Genomic DNA, 21199 nt, shown 5'->3' on the forward strand with positions numbered 1-21199 from the left:
TATCACTGGGATAGAACAGCAAAATATTTTCCACACAATGCAAAATTAAAGGAATAATCACTGTTTTCTGCTACAGGAACAGGGCATGCTGAAAAGGGAGGGCTCCAAGGCATCTTCGTAGACATTTTTCACTTTCTGAATTTAAAAGCCATCTCGGGGAAGGCAGCTCCAGCTTAAAATTGCAAATCTGCTCTCTCGATTCAGGGGTATAAATGCAGTTTCTGAGTCACCTGTTCAAACCCTGGCATTAACTTAATTAACTTGTTTCTGTTCCTATGAGTTTAAAGCAAGAGATACCAGATTCCTAGAAGAAAAGAGTGCACATCCTCTCCTCCAATCCCTACTGCTGTAGAATCCAGCTGTTGCTCACATCCACTTTTCCACGTGCTATTCCCTCAAAAGCCTATTTATAAAAATACTAAGAAACTGCACTCAGAAACCGCAAAAGCCAAAATACTTTGTAATCGACACCAGGCACATACTGAGCAACTGGGATAAATCATATGCAAGAAAAGATGTGTCTATAGCATTCCTCAGCTTTATACTGATATTTATAAATACATTTACGCACACCCAGAGTCAACACGATATAAATATAAAAATATTTCAAGGTTCTTCATCTGTGTGAAGAAACAAACTCAGGTAGGATGTTGTTTGCTCTCTTCCACTGAAATACAAATACAATTCCTGAGAATTCTGTGGGTGCACAGCAGAGCAGATCTGAGTACCCTGAGAAAGTTACTTCTCAGAAGTCAACGCTGGGTCATCAATCTTTTGAGTTTTCCATAACCTGGACTCAGAAACCCGTTATTACAAATGCATTTCAGTTCCTAACAGTACGTACGCTGCCTTTTAACATCTAACAACCCAGGGCAGCTTTCTCAAAACGACGCTTTCAACAGTTGACTAAAGGCAGCCCACGGAGTGAAATCTCTCTTCGTGGAAGAAAGGCCAAGTAGGTGATGCGAAGTTCTCCCTTTTGGCTCCAACTAAAATATTCTGACTTTCTGGACAGGCTCACTCCGCTCTTTGAAAATCTGCTTCGATTCACAACCTTACTAGTGGCTCTGCAGAAAAATAGACTCTCCTTTTCTACCCTTGCCACTTGCCGCTATGACAAACGGGGACACATATTTCTGTTTTAAACCATTGATTAAATCTTTTCAGGCCTTGGACGCCGATGGAAACGGCAGCGACGCTAAATTACTGGGTGGTTATACTCCATAAGACAAGCACTGCTTGTCTCAGTATGAATAACGGTGTGGAATCATTCAGAACCACAACAACAGGGATGCAGGACTGTGCACTTGGGTTAAATTTTTACAACAGCCAGCGTGAGATAATCCTGAGCAGGTCCTACTCTGCAGAACAGGAGCAGAGCATGGTTGTAGCCCACACACTTGGGATGTTCCTCATGCAGGTTCCCTACTGATAACCACGGAGCAGTGGAGAGGGAAGACTCAGTGAGCTGAAGGAACAGCTTGTTTGAGGACACGGATTTTCCTGTTTGCAAGTTTTAATCGTCACTTTTCCTTCAATAAAGTTTCAATAAAGGTTTGGGCTGTGCTTTCTTCCCTCACCCTTTCTTACCTGTCTGGAAAATAGCCCCAGTGCACCAGCACCTGCTTGTCTTTTTTCATCACAGGTCTCAACCATTCATCTGCAAAGGTGAAAGAGTCATTTTAATGATAAGAATTATTACATTTCCTTCCCTGACATTCATACCCTCATACAAGATTAAGATCCAGTGAGGTTTGAAACAATCATCTGTGTCTTGAGAGAAGCAAGAGGCGTTTCTGCCTGATGGGTGGGAGCTCTTCCTCCACCAGCTCCTCTCATCCCATCTCATCTCCCAAACTCCGTGGCCAGTTGGGCCGGGAACTCAGAATGGGGTTGAGCAAACCCCCCGAGAGCACACTCAGTAAAGCCAGCAGAAATAACATGGAGACAGACACACTCCAATCTGTCATTTTTTAATCTCTCTGTAAATAAAAGACTAAACTTCTTCCAAAATGCTCTCTTGTCAAATGGTAAATATTTCCCTTCTGTCTTTTTGTATCCTTCTTAGGCATCTGAATCCTCTCATTAACTTCTATTGATTTATATTCCTTTCAAAAGACCTTATTTCCCAGTATTAGATTCTACTCTCAACAGGTATTTAAAAAAACAATAGAGTTTTGGAGGAAGAATGTCAGGGCAGGGGGTGAAATAGATTTTAATAAGAAACTTCCAAGAGTTGAAATGTTTTTTTAATTTCTTCTTTCACAACAGCGCTAATAAGGACTTCAAGTTAGTACAGACTTACTCAGCAACACTAATACTTTGCTGGGTTTGCAATATAAATTGGTTTTTCTTTTAAACTGCACATCTGACACAACATAATAACCTCCCCGCTGCAACCCAAATATTGAGGATATGGCGCAGAGCAGGATGAAAAGAGAAACCCTGAGGATGTGAGCCTGTATGAAGTTACAGTGCTTGAATCCGTGGCTGTTTCCCCCATCTCAGTACAACCAGGGGCCGAGAGAGCTCTGTCTGGCACATCTGCACCTTCACTGACCACAAGACAGATGGGACCTACAAAGCTCAACCCTTTCCTGAGAATCTGAAGGGGTTAAAAATAAATATTAACCCGTGGCCAGGCATGATATTACCAGAAGCACAGACACGGGCAAGGACCAGAGGCCAAATGAGCCAGAATTGTTGCTATGCAGGAGTGAACACTTCCATCTAGCGGCCAGCAGATGCCAGGGAGCATCAGAAAAACTTAACGTCAGTGAAGCTCAGACTCAACAACAATGATGCACGAGACAATTACATATATAATAAAATTAAAAGCTTGCTTTTTTTTTTTTTTTTTTTTTTTGTTCTTTGCTGAAGAATTGCTTTTGTGGAGCCTGTGTACTTCATATGGAGGCAGACCGCATTATAATAAAGCCAATAATCTCTATTTATCAGGTCTCTTTATTACTGTATTCACCTCACCAAACCACACACCCTGATATCTATCAGCATTCCCAACCTGTCACCTGGAAAGAGGAGAACACAGCAAAAAGCTTTTCGATCCTCATCTACTTCATCATCTCTGCTACCCTTCCTACATCTAGTTGATTCCTAGTAACGTTTCACTCGGCGTTTTGACCTACACTCACAAACTGGGGGTCACCAAGGAAGCAACAAAATAAAAAGAAACCTAATGGAAGCTTTAGTTTTAAGCCCCCTACTTTCGCTATCCTTCCTTTTAATTTTTAATCCAAGTTAATTTCTTATTTAAGTTCTTCCAGACCCCTACCTTTGCTCCCCTTCAGCCCTCACATTATTTGGAACCAAAAAAAATGTCTATCTGCATTCAGCAATAAATAATAGCTCGATTTCCAACGCAATCACTGCAGAGCAGTCAGTGTTACCCAACTTAAACTGAAAATGTATCAATTAAAAACGAGAATGTTACATCCCAATAATTAGAAGCAGTTCACAGTGATTTTAGGTGGAGTTGTTAATCCTAGGAAAGACTTTTCCAGCAGCTCTCAGGAGCAGGTTAGGAAGAGTTGGTGTGAAAGCTCCCATAAATGCTAATAAAATTTAGCGACAAGATTATTTCCACTTAAAAATGGGAAAACAACTTTACCATCATCCATTGAGGTAGGACTTGGATAAACATGGTGTGTAGCCTTTGATTTCTCTTCGGTTACTGTTCCCTGGGGGAAAGGTGGAAGAAAAGAAGAAACTGCATGAGAAACCTTCAACATGTCACCCCAAACTTCTCAGCTGCTTTTTACCCACACCCCACGCAACCTGGAAATATTCATGGCTGACTTCAACGGAACTATGAAGAACATCCCCTCTAAGAAATGCCAGAAAAAGGCAATTATTTTAAGAGATTGCTGCCAAACTACTTCGTCAACTCTTGCTTTTTCATCTCAAATCCTTCCCAGTTCCTTCTGCCCCAATTTTCATTGTAAATTGTTCAATTATCAGTTCATACAAACCTATTGGTGAATATTTTGTAAGAAATCAGCTGGAACATTTTTCCACTACATACAGTTTGGTCCAAACCAATTTCCAAATATGACAACTTACAGAAGACAAAGTCTATAAGCAATTTAACTAGAAACGGCTGCCTCGAATAGAGCATCCTTAGTGTTCAAGAAAGACTGTATGTCAAGAGACAGAATAAACACCCATCCTTTCAAAAAAGCCTCCTAAATCATAGAACAAAGGGAATTAATCAGAAATACGCTAACATGATACCATTATTTGTCAAAAATTCAAATATGAAAATACTTTTTCTTCTTGCTGGTTTAGGACGTCATTTTCTTGACATATGAGAAGCAACAGATACTTCTCACGCTTACGTAGATGCCACAAACAGTGGTACATGAAGCAATTTCTCTACATATGGGTCCAGGCCATAATTATATTCCTATTGGACCTACCTCATCATGCACAAAATTCTCCCACATAATCAGGTATCCGTTAAATCTCTTAAACTTGAAGCGTGTCACAAGCGGGGTCCGCCAGGGATCGATACTGGGCCCAACGCTCTTTCATACTGTTATAAGTGATCTGGATGAAGGGACCAAGTGTCCCCTGAAGACGTTTGTTGATGACACCAAACTGTGTGGGGACGTGGACACTTGGGAAGGGAGAAACACCCTGCAGGAAGGTCTGGAGGAGTGGGCTACCAAGAACCTTATGGAGTTCAACAAGGACAAGAGTAAGGTCCTGCACCTGGGAAAACATAATCCCAGCACAGACTGGGATCTACCTGACTGGGGAGCAGCTCCGTGGAACTGCTGGGGGTTCTGGTGGACAACAAGCTCAAGAGGAGCAAAGAGCGTGTTGCTGTGGCAAAGAAAGCCAAAGGGATGCTGGGCTGCATCAACAAGGGCATCACTGCCGAGATAAAGACTTTCTCCCACACACCTGGAATCCTGTGTTCGGTTTTGGTCCCCACTATGCAAAAAAGCTGTGGCCAGGCTGGAGAGGGTCCAGGGAAGGGCCACCAAGACGATCGGAGGACTGGGAAGGCTGAAAGGCTGAGAGAACTGGGTTTGTTCAGCCTTGAGAAAAGAGGGCTTAGGGGAGACCTTATCACCACGTTCCCATATTTCAAGAGTGGCTATGAAGAAGATGGAAGACTCCCATTTTACATGGAAAAGACGAGGGGTGATGGGTACAAGTTACTCCAGGGGAGATTCCGATTGGACACAAGAGGAAAGTTTTTCACCATGAGAACAATCAGCCATTGGAATAATCTCCCCAGAGAAGTGGTGGATTCCTCATTTTGGAGGAATTTTTAAGATGCAGCTGGACAGGGTGCTGGGCCATCTCGTCTAGACCACGCTTTTGCCAAGAAAAGTTGGACCAGATGATACTTGAGGACCCTTCCAACCTGGGATTCTCTGATAAATAAATACCCAACACTGCTTAGTGTGGTTGGTCAAGAAATCCCTGTCCTTCCCTCCCATGGGGAGCCATAAGGATTCTCCCACATGCTGCAGAGACACCTCCAGTCTCCATATACGAAGAGTCCTTTCCAAGGACAGCAGAAACTCACAGTCTGCAGACTCTGCTGCAGAGGAGTTGTGTTTTGGAACAGTTTGTATGAAAACGTTAGTCAAAATTTACATTCCATAAATACTCGACAGATTTATTTAAAGGATTTAAGAGCACATGGGATCGGTTACAGCCAACAATATGGGAACAACTTGTTTAGAAGACAGTATCAGAAGGAAGGAAATTTTAAAAGTATGAAGATGCACTGCATTATGGTAGCGATATTTGGAGGCTACTCTGATATCGGGGCTGAAGGCCAGGAGTTCCTACACCAACAAGAGTCCGTGGAACTGGGTAAAGGGAGAGAAGGCGGCCTGAACAACAGCAAAAACCAAAGCCGGAAAGTAAAAAGGATTTAAAAGTGTTCCAAGGGAAAGGAAAGAGCCCGTGCATTAATGAAGAAGCCATGAAGTGTTTAAGGAACATTAATGGAAATTCTCCCCTCATTCCCCATGAGCTAAAGGCACTGCTCTAGATATTTAATTTAAGCTTTGTGAGTCAGATCAGAACGTTACCCAATACACAAGAGATGACCAGGAATTCCCCCTTAGATGCCATCTCGACTAAAAACAAAGGGATGGATAACTTTACATTAAAACAGCTTTTCTGAAAGATGGAAGCAGATTGTAAGGCTTATTCCCTGCCTCTGCTAAACTGATGGTGACTGGAAGCTAAAGACATAAGGAGATGGAAGAGTTCTCTACCCACAAAACACTTCTCTTGAAGCAGGTAAATAAATGCTAAATCTCACTCATTACCTGCTTTCAAGTTCCTAAATTATTAGCATGGCTCCTCTCAGAAGAATCCTCAACATTTATAAAGAAAAGCAGGAAAAGCATGACTACCAGAAACAGCATCTTTCATCACTCACTCATGGACATAGCACACCGAGCGCACTACAGAATTCCTTTATGAAAGGAAAATTGAATAGTTAACTCTAATTTAAGCAATAGCAAGGATCCTGAATCAGCTGAATAGTTAAGAGTAACTTGTGAAAAATTGCACAACTGAAGTTGAGACGATGGTTCATAATCGCACCACGGGAAATATATTTAATCTGGAAAAGAAAGGATTTACTTTGGCTACAGCCATGAATTATCCCAGCACAAAAGGCCATCAGACCATCTAGAGTTCACATTCCAGAACATTTCTCTCAAGACAAGTGAAAAGATTGTTTACATTTTTAAGAGATGAAGCTATTAATCTTGTCCGATTCATCACTGAGTATATTAAATCACAACGGCAAGACACTGACTCCCTCAGAAACACGGTGGCTACCTCACAAGGCAGAGACTGTTGTTGCTTGTGTCCTGTTCAGCACAGGCAAGAAAAACAGCAAGTAAAATAAAGCAAAAAAGGTAGCGATTATTTCAAGATTAAAGTTTCCTTATGCTGTCCCCACATATCTAGAACGGTTTTATTACACACTACCTCCTTCGGTCTCTGATTTGAGAAACTATGAGCTTCTGCTTTATATAAGCAGGTATTTAACTCGAAATGCGTGAGTAGCCCGTGGGCCCGGGCTGAGACGCCACAACTGCTTTTCACTTCAACGGCAATTTCAGATTTACTTTTAGAAGAGAGTTATAATTCACTCTCCAGGTGAGGAAAACCACCAATGGCATTTCACAAACAACGACCTTCTGGTCTTAAGTGACTTTCTGCTGCCGCCCGGTGGTGTCAGACACAACCCAGATGTAACCGACAGGCTAAAGGCAGGCAAATACATTTTATCTTACAGTTGATGAAGCATTTGTTTTAAGATATGCTATTTAACAGTTACCTGGTGACGTTTGACAATATCCTTCAATTTATTAGCCAACTTCAACTCTATATCTGGAATGAGGTAGATGGTCGGTCTGCTCAGACAATTGTTCTGGTGGAGAGAATAAGAAGTTAAATAAGAAATTATTAGGCCAGGTGGGACATAAATCAAAAAAAATCCGATTCAAATTACCAATGCTTGAAAAAAATCTCCAACACGTATCAGCTCGTGGCACGGCACACTAACTCTAGCTCCAGAAACCCCTAAGACAGCAGTAGTGCCTTTGCCAACCTCCCCAAAAAATTCCTATCCTGGGTTTCTTCCTGCAGAGCTGCTGTTGCCTCCGTCGGAGACATAATCAGGGATAAAGGGACCACGTCGCTGTTCTCATGTTCCTGCTTTCACAACAGCATCTTTAATGGAAACCACGTCTGATTTTTTCAAAGAATTTCTGACAGGCTTTAGAAGACTTCACTTGAAAGGGAATTTCAGTCCCCTGTGTGTCATCTTGCAAATCTGAACCTGTCCTGTCGCACTACGGTGCGGATTCGTCTATGCTCTTTGAAGGTAAACATTTGTTTTATTTCGGATTTTAACGCGTGCTCTATTACATACTGAAACCACCATACAATGGCAATAGCTTTTTTTAATAATAAGAATATTTCTTTTTGCTGTGCCTCCAACTTCCATTTTTGATAAGCACCTGAAAGTTACACCTGGACTATGTTATACGCTGAGCTTGGGCTTAAGAGTTTGATTAAAAATAGTCTGTTATTATATCCACTGAATACCGGTGAAAACATCCTGACCTTTGCAAGTGGTAACATGGAATTGTGACTAAACCGGGTGGGAGAGGGAGGGGGGGAGTATAATATTCCTACAGAAGCCCAGGGTGAAACTCTTCGGTGGGTCACAAGGGGGTACACAAAGAGGTGGTGAATTCCCCCCCTGCCCCGAGCACGCGACCACATACGGGTCTCACGCAAGTCTCTTGCCTGCACTAGTGTTTTCTCAATGTTCATGAACATCTCCACGTTTCGATCCATTCGGGATGGATTCTGCAGGTCAAACCTCCGCCTGTTAAGGAAAATGATTCAAAAATATTAAATTCCACCCCCTGCCGTTCAGCAGTCAAGAATCTTTTCATGTTTTCCACGTAAAAAAACCAACAATCAGTATATTGTGGTAGCTACATCAGAACACTTAAAGCACAATCACAAATATTTTGACTTCACTCGGCAGCCCTCACAAACAAGAAAAATCACAATGAACCAAATCAACAAAATGCAGCTGATTAGCGAAACGTTTAGGAATAATGAAGGGTGACATTGTCCAACAACACCCCGTGGCAGGGTTGTGCATTCCACTACAGTCACAAAGGACAATTAAACAGAAAAAAGTTAAAAAAAAAAAAAAAGTCAAACGCTCATGATGGTTTTCAACAACTAGATGAGAAAAATCCATGAACAAACTCTCACGTTTCTCTTTACTTCTACTTGCACCACGCCCCAGTCCCAGATTCTAATCCAGGAAAAACACAGCAATTTGTTTGCCTGACATTTTCTATTTCTATTTTATCTATTTCTATCTATTATTTTTTATTCTCTACCTATTTCTATCTATTTATCTATTTGAGAACAAGCCACTCCCCCCCCAGCATATGGGTAGCTCATAATCCACATGAGCGTTCTACGATCACTTCTGCTGGACTCTGGTAAAATTTGCTACTTCATTAACAAAGTAATTAAAATTCCTGGAATAACAGTGCAGAATTAAGTGTCTATCAAAAATGGGAGGAGATAACACAAAATCTGAGAATTCCTATACGGAAAAACCAGGAGAGCCCCCAAAGACTTCCATTCTGCTGCATCCCCCCCCTGAACCACACACGTATTTCACAAGTTGGGGATGAATCAAGTGAAAGGAGGAATGTGAATGGTGACACCCCCAGAGCCAGAGAGGGGGGACAGTGTCAGCGCCAACGTCAGTCCCTCACCCGCAGGGGACCGCGCTGGCTCTGTCACCCGGGCTCCTCACCACCAGGAGCCTCTGGAACGGATTTGGGCCTGACTCTGAACAATTCAGCCTTTTCCAAAACACGACAATACATTTAGATCATCAGCTTGGTGACTCTCAGCTGTCAAACACCGCCTGGTGCCCTCGTGTACCTCCCGAGGTTTGAAAAAAGCTGTTGTTGGAGTCTGAAAACACTGTTAACTGGGGCATTGGGTGTTCAGGAGTGGCAATTTTGGGAGAAGGGATTTCAGTGTGTAAAATAAACAGGGTGGAAAAGCCATGGGCATCATTACCATGGGGTGACCCGTAGGCTTCGAGTTTAACGCCCCAACTCCAAATACAAGAATTTATTCCAGTGCCCATAACTAACGCCAGTTTCTTTTAAATACATGCTTGTTTCTGGTAACACGACAAATCCTTTTTTCAAGTTTATAAATATACAATGAAGGTAAACCAAAGCCAAGATCAATATTATTTTTTTTAGTCACAAAACCCACTACCGCACAATCACAGCACCACATCAATATTACGCTACGAAATTAAACAAAGACAATTAGTGTTTTTCTTCACTTGAGGCTCTTCGGTATTTTCAAACAGAAGGTGCCCCCGCAGAGGGTGCTGTGTAAATATGTGCTGAGCAGGACTAGATACATTCACTATTAAAGAATTACAGTTTCTACCCTAAAATGGTATTTATGGACTCTCTTCTTCACACTAAGGACCTGGCAAACAACTTAAGAGATAATATCCTGGCATATTTATTCCAATAGTCTTTCAATTTTGAATTATGACCTCTTCAAATAGCACAGTGCACGTTGAAAGTTTTACACTGACTTCTAGAAGTAGGGCCAGGCATCAGTAAGTCTCAGCTCACTGCACAACAATAAAGTATTTTGTACCTATAATACATAGGATTTTAAGAGCCAGGATCAAGCCACTTCTCCAGGATTCACCCACTGACAGCTTCACAGTCCGTATTCAAAACGTGCTTCTCCAACGTTTCGGGGAAAAGAAGGAAGACAAATGCTAAATAAACACTTTCCTAGACACCTAATAAAGTCCTCAGTGCCCACGAAACAAAGACACTGAAGGCGTTTGAGTCTGACCAAATTTTTTCCATTTGGTTGCCTAAAATCTAAACTAATTATTCATTTAATGCTATACGTGCCCCCCAATTTTTGCCTCCTTTTGAAACCCATACCCGAAGATAATGGATGGAGAATACATTGTCAACGGATTAAGAAACAGCACTTTCTTTAGTTGCCCGTTTAGATAAAATAGCAGTATTTGTTCTTCCTGTCCTTAGTTTAACTGACACCCTCTGAGAGGTTTTAGCGAACAACTACTCGGGTTGCAGGGATAGCCAAGGTATGTCCAGCTGCACTGGGTAAGTGCATTTTTCAGACATACCTATTATGACGAGGAAAGGTACTTCTCCTATAAGACAGATCATTCACAAACAGGTTAAGCAAGAGCGACAATGCATAGCATTAAAAAAAAAAAAATCAAATCAAAATTATCATATTTCAGGCAAAACACCACATATTATTTGGTTGAGTCAGTGAAGATACATTCCAAGCTCTAAGTCTGATCCTCGAGAGTTAAATCCAAGTATTACTTCCCTCTACATCCCACATGCACAAACACAAGGCACTACCCGCTAGTTTGGAGGCAGCAGCAAGAGAGGGAGAGGAGAGGAGGCAACCACGAGGCAAGCTGAGTTTTGCTGGCAAATTTCAATGACTGAAAACGAAATTTGTTTGGAAAATAATAAAGGAGGAGCTATTTAACTCCTTTATCTTAAGGCAAAGAGGTAGCAAGACACTCCTGAAAGATGCCCCACACAAAGACCTATCGTGTCCCAGGTGTTGGCAATATTGGAGTAGGAAAAAACTTGTCAGCGGCTCACTCATACCAGCTTTCTGCTATATCCACCCTAGATACCTATTTAGCTGATGTGAATATAAACAGCTCCTAAAACCAACCAACCATACACTAAAACAACTTAATTTTTGCCTTTTAATTTGCTCTCGTGGGTTAACAGAAAGATGGCCAATTCCTGAATGCTGTTAGGGGTCTGCACAGCATCAGATCAGAAACCAAATTAATGTACAAGAACAATCTCTGCTGACTTATCTGTTGACTTTTCATCCTCAGATTTTTTTTCCAGAGCTCCCAAATACAGTAATTCGTCCTACTGCTGTCTCGGAAAGAAGATTATAACTTAGGAACAGGTCAAAATGCCGCTGGGATTTAGTACTAGTGTCAGTAGCTTCATGGGCAGTGTTTCTAACTACTTACTCTCCCCATTTATGGTGGTTGATAAACAATGGAAAACTGAGCATTTCTTAGTATCTGTGCAATGCTTCGTGTCCTCCTAATTATAGCTAAACCCTATACTCAAGTCAGTAAAAAGATTTACATCTTAGAGACAGGAGACAACAATTCTAAGACATTGGTTACTTTGTTCAGTCACACAGCAAATAAATGGCCAAAAAACCCCAAAAAGTCTCAAGCTTGGAATTAACTCCCAAGACCTTAAACTTGGACAACTTACGGTTACATTTAGAAGTGGGGGGTGTGTGTCTTTAAAAAGCTACCATCAGCAAAACAGGAAAAAATATTTCCTCTTCCCATCTCCAACTCCTTTGCCTACCCAATTCTCCAGAAAGTATTAAACTTTAAGTAGTTTGCATAGGCATTTCATGTGCTTAATTTCATGCAAAAGGTGTGGAAATCAAAATAAAAACTTACCAGCCCTGTTCATTCTTATATTTGTAAGCAGCACCAAGAATGTGACATAATGTACCTCCAGCTTTGAAATCCATGAAGCACTTTGCCTAGAACCAGAAAGAAAAGCAAAAACACCATGACACTGATCTTTATGTCATTATTTTAAATGAATACATACGCGTTAGTTGATTTTTAGGCATCTAACTTATCAAATGCATCGTTTAATTCTCAGATTAGTCACTTTTGGAAGTCTACGTTCTCCTTTAAGGATTTTTCAAGAAGATTAAATGCATCTGGTGTAAGAAAAACTCTTCAAGTTTGTGAGCAGAACCTGATCTATCTGAAAGCTCTGAGTCCTCCCTTATATGAGTAGCTTGCAAAAAATTCCTTGCACGGCTGTAAAACAGAAATCAGAACGGCTCTTTGAACATCCATTTCACAGTAAATTAAACCTAAAAATCATAGCTGCCAGTTAAGAAGCTCTTCATCTGTATTAAGCAGACTAAAACAAATCAGTAAAACCAAACATCTAAAACCCAGGCTCCCAAAGCTCTTCATTCTCGTTCCTCCTCCATCACAGCAACAGGCTGGTCGTCAGGATTTGAAAAGGTCACTTTGCAGATCCTCCCCAAAATATACTAAATCCAACCCGTTTCTTCACTATCCGTTTTTAGCAGAGTACAGCGGAGTCACGTATTTGTAACCAGGGACTCTGAATCCAAGAACTGAAACACCAACAGGAGCACGAGGAGACCAAAAAGCTCTACTGAGTCCCACCAAGTCCTTCCTCTAAGGAGTTATTAACAAAACAGAACTGTTTTTTACACAGAGAGGTACAGATTTCTGATAGAATTTTAGTTTGAAATTATCTTTGCTCTTTTACTAATATCTCTGGCCAGGATGTTTGTATGCGCTCGGGAAAAGTAAGCCACTGTCAAAGTCATCTCAGAAATGGAAGCCAAGAGGATGGCTCTTTACAAATCAATTCATTTGACTAAATTACCAAAAAAAGTTTGGGTTGTTGTTTTTTTTTTAAATTCCTCCCAACGCCATCAGAGGGGCACAGCAGCCCAGGGGAGCTCTGGGGGTGAGCCCTACTGAGGTTGCTCCAGCCAGTATAAGGTGCCCAACTATTTACCGAAATCAGAAACAGAACCTATCTTTCCATACACACGCTAAACATATAGACCAGGATGGGTCTATTTTGTGTTTCTCAATAAAAAGAAGAACAAAACCCATTCAAAAACCAGAATTTGGGCAGGTGTTTAATGGCTGAGCTCTGGTTACCAGCACCTTTCTGCAATCCACCTTCTGCTGGGACGAGAGAAAGCACGAAGCTGGAGACACCGCTGTAGTTTTTCTACATCAGGAATGTTTCTGATCTAGCTTCTGTCTTACTTCTTACAACAGGTCATTTTCTTTAAATTCCCTTATAGTCCACCTCAGGAGTATTTGCTACCACAGAATGAACACCAATTTACAGTCTTAGCGTTACCGACAAGCGTTTTAAAACCCTTCTGCAGCCGGGCAGCTAAAATGGTAGCACGGGATCTAAATGAAACATCGCCTTCCTTGGCTCTAGAGTGGAAAGCAAAGCAGTTCTGGGAGACATCAAACACACCAGCATCCAAGAACAACATAAAAAAAAGATCCTTCATAAGCATTCAACGAGAACAGAACCGCTCCTGCTCGACCATCTGTTTAGAGCCCTACTGTGCAGGGAGGAATAAAGAGAGCTCAAAGCCACCGTGCGGGTACTCGCCACTTTATGAGCCACATTTCGGGACTATTCTTAGCAAGTCCTGCGTGGATGGAACAGGCTCTGATCCGAAGCTTGAATTAAAACAAAGTGTTTTAACACGCTGAATGATTTTATTGCCCTAAGAGTTGGCTGCGAGAATAAAAGCCTTGGTTTACAAACACACAAGCAAACACCGAGCTGCTCTAAAAAAGAAAAATCAATCTCAAGATGAAGCCAGAAGAGTGACTGCAAGGAAGATTTCTGCAGTACCAGGATGGAAGTTGCTGTTACTTATCTTCAGTTGTCCTACGTACAGATGGGGCATCCAGAACCAACTTTTACCTTTTTGTGGACGTATCACACAACCAAACGAAATCTCCGCAGCAAAACCAGCCTCACCCGCGCTTTGGGAAACTACTGATCCCCGCCTGCATTGTCCCCAACGGTCCCTACTCCAAGTTCAGGGCCTGCTGCTGCAGCTTCACCTTCATCAAGCTGCCCGTCATTAAATCTTTCAATGACAAGGTGACACCTTCCTGCATTACCAGGGCAATGGTGGGAGGCAATTCTGCAGCCTGGCACGGGGCTCTGCGATCCAGGAGCCCCCGGCAGCACAAGGAACCACAGAGACTTCAGATGAGACCTCAAGAAGAACTTCTTTGCTGTGAGGGTGGTGAGAGCCTGGCCCAGGTTGCCCAGAGAAGCTGTGGCTGCCCCATCCCTGGAGGGGTTCAGGGCCAGGTTGGAGGGGGCTTGGAGCAACCTGCTCTGGTGGGAGGTGTCCCTGCCCAGGGCAGGGGGTGGCACTGGGTGGCCCTTAAGGTCCCTTCCAACCCAAACCATTCTATGAATCTCTGATGATTTTATGACCCCAGCAAGTTGGGATTTTATGACCACCCATAAGAAGTTCAGCCAATGCTTAACCATGAAAAACAGTCTACAAATCTCTTTCATAGAAATAAATCACATTTTTAAAGTGCCAGCAGACTCTAACAAGACCCTCTTATTAAACTGTGGTCGTTGCTACCAAAACAAAAGGAAATTGCTTTTCAGAGTCAGACAAAGCTGTTCCCCAGAAGAGATGCTGCTGTCAGGAAACCAGATTGCCCTCAACATTTTTACCCAACAAAATCCATCACAACAAGGCAATTAAGATCCACCAGCCTCACAAGCAGCCGTCTTTAGAGTTAATATCTTAATACAGCCTTTATTTGAAACATGCAAAACTGCCTTTGAGGGACTTAATCAGCTTTTTCTTTTTCTGAGCCTCAGTAGGGTTAGACGATATGCATTTAAAAGTGATAATCAGAAGACATGCCCAGAAACTAAGCTTTAACAGTCCTTCATTCACTCTAGATCTATTCACAGACCCTCTACTGTACGGCATCCTTGCCAAGAACAGGAGCTTAAACACAAAATTAACAACCCTCTCTCAAACACAAGGTCTATTTCATCCACTCAAAGCACTAAATAAAGTGTTTGAACTTTATTTCAGCAGATGTAGCCTGCAGTGATTTAGACGCAGGCCAGCTCAGAGAGGTTCACCTCCAATACTGATGGCAGAGACCAAATTCCCTTTGTCACGGGACTGTGCCAGCGCTGAAGGGCAGGCGCTCCAGAGGATGAGTGTGAGGTAGACCTAGGTCTGGGAAAATAAATCTAAAGGCTCTAAGGTGAACTGGAAGGACAACCCTGGTTTGACACGTTCTCATCAGCAGGTGCTCCTGGTGAGCCACATCCTTGGGTTTTGCAACAACTGCACTTCTCAAGACCAACACTTAATCTCCAATAAACCGTGTGGATTAATGGAGAACAGCATCGCGCAGGGAATGGACTATCAAAGCAGCCTTTAGCGATGGCAGTTATGAGCAGAGGTCACAAACTGAGGACTCTGGTGTCATCTGCAGGCCCACAGCGCTCTGTTTTGATGGCTTGGAGGTTGTTTCACTCAAGCATGACCTCCTCCTCTTCAGCTTCAGACCCATCCTCGCCAGAAACATGGTGAACAGTCACTAAGACAACCACAAACTTTTAACCTCTTTTAGCTTCATCCAGTTCCTTTCCAGTGGAAACCTGGAATACCTTTTCAACGCATTTCTGGAGACTAACAACGTCACTAGAGACATCCATTCACACAACCTCTCCTTCCCAAGTCAGACATAGTCCTGTAAAACCAAACCCTTCCGCATGTCTTCAAAGTGCTACAGTAGAATAATAAACCCTCCTTAAGATACTAACCCCGTATCTTAAATTGCACATCCAAAAAAGCGACAACTAACCTCCTCCCAGGAGTAATACTGCTATTTTCTCATAAAAACAAAAGAAAGATGCACTGATGAGCTGTCTTCTGTGGAACGGAACTGAGAGCAGAGAGACCCAACTGCTGTAAACTTAAGCTGAGCAAATTTGATGGGATTAGCTTTTCAAAACAGCAAGAAGAGTTAAACGCAGGAACGACATACTTACAACGCCACTGAAATCTTTATTACCTATTTTTAAGATAAGACAAATCGATTTAAGGCTTCAGACCACTCAAAAGGTTTATCCACTTGTTGAATGTGGGTACAGTTTTATGATCTGCACTGCAAAATAAAGCACCGCGATGTTCACCTCTGTGTCCAAAGCTTCCAATGGCCACTGGGGCGATCAGAAGGGAAGAGATGGTGAGATACATCCTAACGGCACCTCGTGGTGCATCTCTGCGCGTTCCTAAGCCCCAAGAAATTCACCCAATAAGTTCGAAAAACCCTTTTCTGGAGCAAATGTGCACAAATCCACACTCCTCATGAAAAAATGTACATAAACAAAACCTCTGGGGGGGAAAAAATCACCATAAAACAATAAAATTTGCCATTCTGTAAATGGGAGACCAAAGACGACAGGAGAACTTTCAGGATTTTTCAGAACTTCAGTTTATGATACTGTGACCAGTTACAGATATCTCCAACTCAGTGTGGATATCTAAACAGACCCTACATTGCAAGCCTTAAAACATTGATATTTTTTCTCTATACCAATATCCCCAGTGACTGGAAAACTACCCCAGACTAATTAGCAAACTAAAGAACAGGGTAAAGCCATTTTTCAGCACTGACAGAATCACCAGTTTGATGTTTAATCAACTAAAATGCCCAACAGAAACAAAGTGCACATTATTCACTCAGTTTAGGATGTAAAAACCCAAACAGATTTGACTTAAAGTTTACCAGTTTACATAGAATTTTACTAGAAATCAAAACCTTTCCGCAGTATTCAGGAAACCATTCCCAAATGGGCTGACCTGCTGGAGAGCAGCTCTGAGGAAAAAGACCTGGGAGTCCTGGGGGACAACAGGATGCCCATGAGACAGCAATGTGCCCTGGTGGCCAAGAAAGCCAATGGCATCCTGGGGGGCATCAAGAAGAACATGGCCAGCAGGTGGAGGGAGGTCATCCTGCCCCTCTGCTCTGCCCTGGGGAGGCCACAGCTGGAGCACTGGGACCAGTTCTGGGCTCCCCAGTTGCAGAAGGACAGGGAACTGCTGGAGAGGGTCCAGCAAAGGGCTACAAAGATGATGAGGAGCCTGGAGCATCTCTCTGATGAGGAAAGGCTGAGGGACTTGGGGCTTTTTAGTCTGGAGAAGGGAAGACTGAGGAGGGATCTCATCAACGCCTAGAAATACTCAAAGGGTGGGTGTCAGGAGGATGGGGCCAGTCTTTTTTCAGCGGTGCCCAGGGACAGGACAAGAGGGAATGGGCACAAACTGGGACATAAGAAGTTCCATCTCAACATGAGGAGGAACTTCTTTCCTGTGAGGGTGGCAGAGCCCTGGAAGAGGCTGCCCAGAGAGGTGGTGGAGTCTCCTTCTCTGGAGACATTCCAAACCTGCCTGGACACACTCCTGTGGGACCTGCTCTGGCAGGGGGTTGGAGGAGATGATCTCCAGAGGTCCCTGCCAGCCCCATATCATTCTGGGATTCTGTGAAATGTATACTAAAATCCCTGGCAATATTTAAAAGGCGGGTAGACATAGTGCTTAGAGATATGGTTTTGTGATGGCTTTTGTCAGCATTGGGTTGATGGTTGGACTTGATGATCTGAAAGGCCCCTTCCAACCCGGACAATTCTATGTCTAGAAAAGAAGGTGAATTACATTGAAAAATCTGCTTTTAAGGAGGAGAGCGCTATTTCACCCTTTCCAGAGGATGTCTCCAAGGAAGCACAGCTCTCCCAACCCCCTGGAAACCCGCCAGCAGCACCCATACTGGAGGAAGAACAAACCAGGCTGCTGGAATCACAGGGGGTTAACCCCGATACTCACAGGAAGCTTTGTGAAGGCAGGATTGGTGACGTGTTTTCCAAAGGCATCTTCCTGGAATTGCAGCAGCTGCACCACCAGCCCAGCCAGTGTTTTATTGGTAGGAGCATCTGCTTGGACATACTGAAAGACAAAAAACACACGCTTAGTGGGGATATGGGATAATAAACCATGAAGACTGGTTTACGAATTCCCCAGACCACTTTATCAGTTGTAGAACACACGGTTTAAGATTTAAGGATCACTTTGTGGCAGGAGGAGCACCGAGCACGAACATTTTTCAAGCTTTACTCTTAAAACACAGCAGGAATCTGTGAATCCTCATCAGTTCATCACGGCCACCGGTGTTTTACAGACAGAGATTAACTACTTCAATCTGATTTGTAGTTCCTAATAAAGGAACAGACTAATTCTGGCCCACACATACACAAAGCTTCTATAGCAACTTTACAAGCTCCTTCTGTAATCAACTACTACACGTTAATCCTAAAAGCATCCATTTGGTATAGAGTGTCACGCACAGACAGGAAAAACTGATCCAGACAATTATATTTTCAATGCTTTGTGACAATTTAAGCCTTTCCCAAAGTTATAGTTCTAATAAAATGCATAAATATAAAAAAAGAAATCACAGCACAGAGCATAAAAACAAGTCCCACAGCTGCTGAGTTTTCAGTACTCCTAATATTGCAATATTCACTTACTGGGTGTAATCTCCTCACCATGACAGAAGACTTCCAAGAGTAGAACAAAGATTACTTCTTCACGTAGAATACGGAGTAATATCAGCTACCCTGGAGTCATTTACCTGGGTACCACTATGAACCACGAGGCTTTTGCTCTTCCCTCAAATCAGATTCTTCCGAAGCCCCTTAAAAATAAATACTCAAGAGCCAAAACCTTCAAAAGTTTAAAGCGGCTGTGTTAAACAGCAGCGAAATCTAAGCTTTCCAAAGCACCATCTATATAGCAAAAGCCTACAGAGACACTGACTCTTCCATGACAATTTTACAGTATCTGACTACCCCGAATGCAAGTTCCTTCAGCGCTCGTTAAGAGGCAGATAAACATATCCCAGATATTATATCTTAGCAACTCAAAGGACGCAAATACCTGTGAGACTGCCCAGGTCTCCTGCCCTGGGTACAAAAGCTAATCCCGAAACATGAGCCTATAAAGAACAGGCGGCTCAATTTCCAAAGCTGTGTTTTTCTTAGCCCTCCCCCCGTGAAAGGCAGGCAATTGTGATAATTTTATCCAATTAACAACTCCTATTAATTCACATTGGCTACCGCAGCGATATGAACAGTCAGTGGCTCTTAGAAACCAGTTGAAGCTAAAGAATTTTGCTCTTGGGCTTTTTAAAAACTTTTAGATCCTCATGCTCCGGCAACTGCTTTATCGTTTTTAGACCATCAGCTGTGGGTGCTGAATTCACCGGAGCAATTAAAGCAATCTTTTGTCAGAATTACTGATTTTAGAGAGGGCAGTAAATTGGAGCACGGGACTCACTCCGACACCTCAGTTAATTCCAGCATCTTCACCAAAAACCCCATCCCAGGTTCTGCGTTTGCTGACCGGGTGCCGCAGCTCAGTGCGGTCTCTCGCCTTTGCTACAACCGGTAACAACCTCCAGCAGAGATTTTTACAGAATAATTTTTACAGAATACTACTCAAACCCCTATTGCTAAATTTCCCAGAGCTCTTTTTATCAGCGTCCTACGGGCTTGCTAAACCGAGAAGGACGATCACCAAAATGCATATAGCGCTGTGCATTTTTATAGTTGTTAGTAAAAGATTTATCTTTTGTTATATTTGTATAGTTTAAAAATAAGCGAGACTCACACCCAGGCTGTTGTGAGAACCCGACAGAGGTAGAGTGGATCACAGCCAATGGCCCTAAAGCTCCCATCGTTTCGGACGTTCAACCTTCCTGAATAAAGCTCTGAGCTTTCAGTTCAGCTACAGCAATTATAATGCAGGTGAACAAACGTTAATTAAAAGGTGGGGACAAAACAGGTATTTGCTGAACTAAAAATTTAGGATTTGCGCATTTTCCCAGTAAAATAGAATAAATACACTGTGGTAATACACCTTTAGTTTTGCATGGGAGGCATACTCCGGGAAGATTAAAAAAAAAAATATGCAAAAGCAGCTTTTGCATATCTTCTCTGAAGCTACAAAGTCTTTGCTCTGGCAACACTGGATAGAGAAAAACCCTCATGACCATTATAACTCATTTAATGGGAAAAAAACCCCTCTGTACTGCCTACATTTGCTTTTCTGTACAGTTTAAAGTCTTAAAGCTTTTTTGCACCAAGTTTAACACAATATTTTAAATTAATAAAGCAGCAAAAAAGTGTATAAAATGCAACAAGACAGCAAGCATCGACGGCTCATACTAGGAGCGAAACAGAAGTATAAAACAGTTACGTACTTAAAGCCATCAGTTAAAACAAAACAAAAAAACCAATCATCAATCAAAAAACTTGGAATTTCCCTAATCCACCTCTCAACTCATATAGTCTCCTTAAACTCACAGCTTCTTTCGGGCACCTACAACAAAACTGCCTTCAGCATCCCCCTCGAGCTGAGGTTCTCCCAACTTCCAGTTTGAGGATCAAATAAACCATGGGAGGATAATTCATGAAAAAGATAATGAGAGAAAAAAATTATTCATCACAGAAACAAGCCAACAGAAAATGAAAATCAATAAGGAAATAGTTAAAGTTTAGGGTTTTTTAGTAGGGTTTCACTCGTAAACAGGAGTCCCCAAGATCACCCCACCTGCTGTAAATAGACAACAGGGAGCACCCAGCACCGCAACCTCGCTGCAAAACTGAATGCAGAAGAGGTTGTGTTGACTTACTCTATTTCTTTTTTTTTCAATGTTTTCCTTCAGAAAAAAAAGTCATATTTACATGAGAATATACCTTGTAAAGCATATTCTTAGACACGTGACATTTTTCAGGCACTTACTCCTTTATTTGCAGATCCCATTTTTACCTCTTGCAGGAGGCACTGAAGCTGGAAGCTATGAGAAAGGAAAATAACGTTAAGAACCCCTCATGCTATTCTACACTGCCAA

The 21199-nt window shown here is 42.3% G+C and overlaps 1 protein-coding gene across 1 annotated transcript in view; it reads right to left on the reverse strand.

Annotated features, from left to right (window-relative positions):
* Positions 1–21199, reverse strand: part of SMARCC1 (SWI/SNF related BAF chromatin remodeling complex subunit C1) — an 84191-nt gene that overhangs the window by 58249 nt on the left and 4743 nt on the right. The window contains exons 2-7 of the mRNA XM_074156881.1: positions 18115–18234; positions 12095–12180; positions 8320–8401; positions 7343–7435; positions 3629–3698; positions 1591–1660 (exon numbers count right to left, since the gene is read on the reverse strand). Coding sequence (XP_074012982.1) covers positions 1591–1660; positions 3629–3698; positions 7343–7435; positions 8320–8401; positions 12095–12180; positions 18115–18234 — 521 coding nt within the window. The remainder of the gene's footprint in view (positions 1–1590; positions 1661–3628; positions 3699–7342; positions 7436–8319; positions 8402–12094; positions 12181–18114; positions 18235–21199) is intronic.

Source organism: Numenius arquata, chromosome 12 (genome assembly GCF_964106895.1).
Source record: "Numenius arquata chromosome 12, bNumArq3.hap1.1, whole genome shotgun sequence".
NCBI lineage: Eukaryota > Metazoa > Chordata > Aves > Charadriiformes > Scolopacidae > Numenius > Numenius arquata.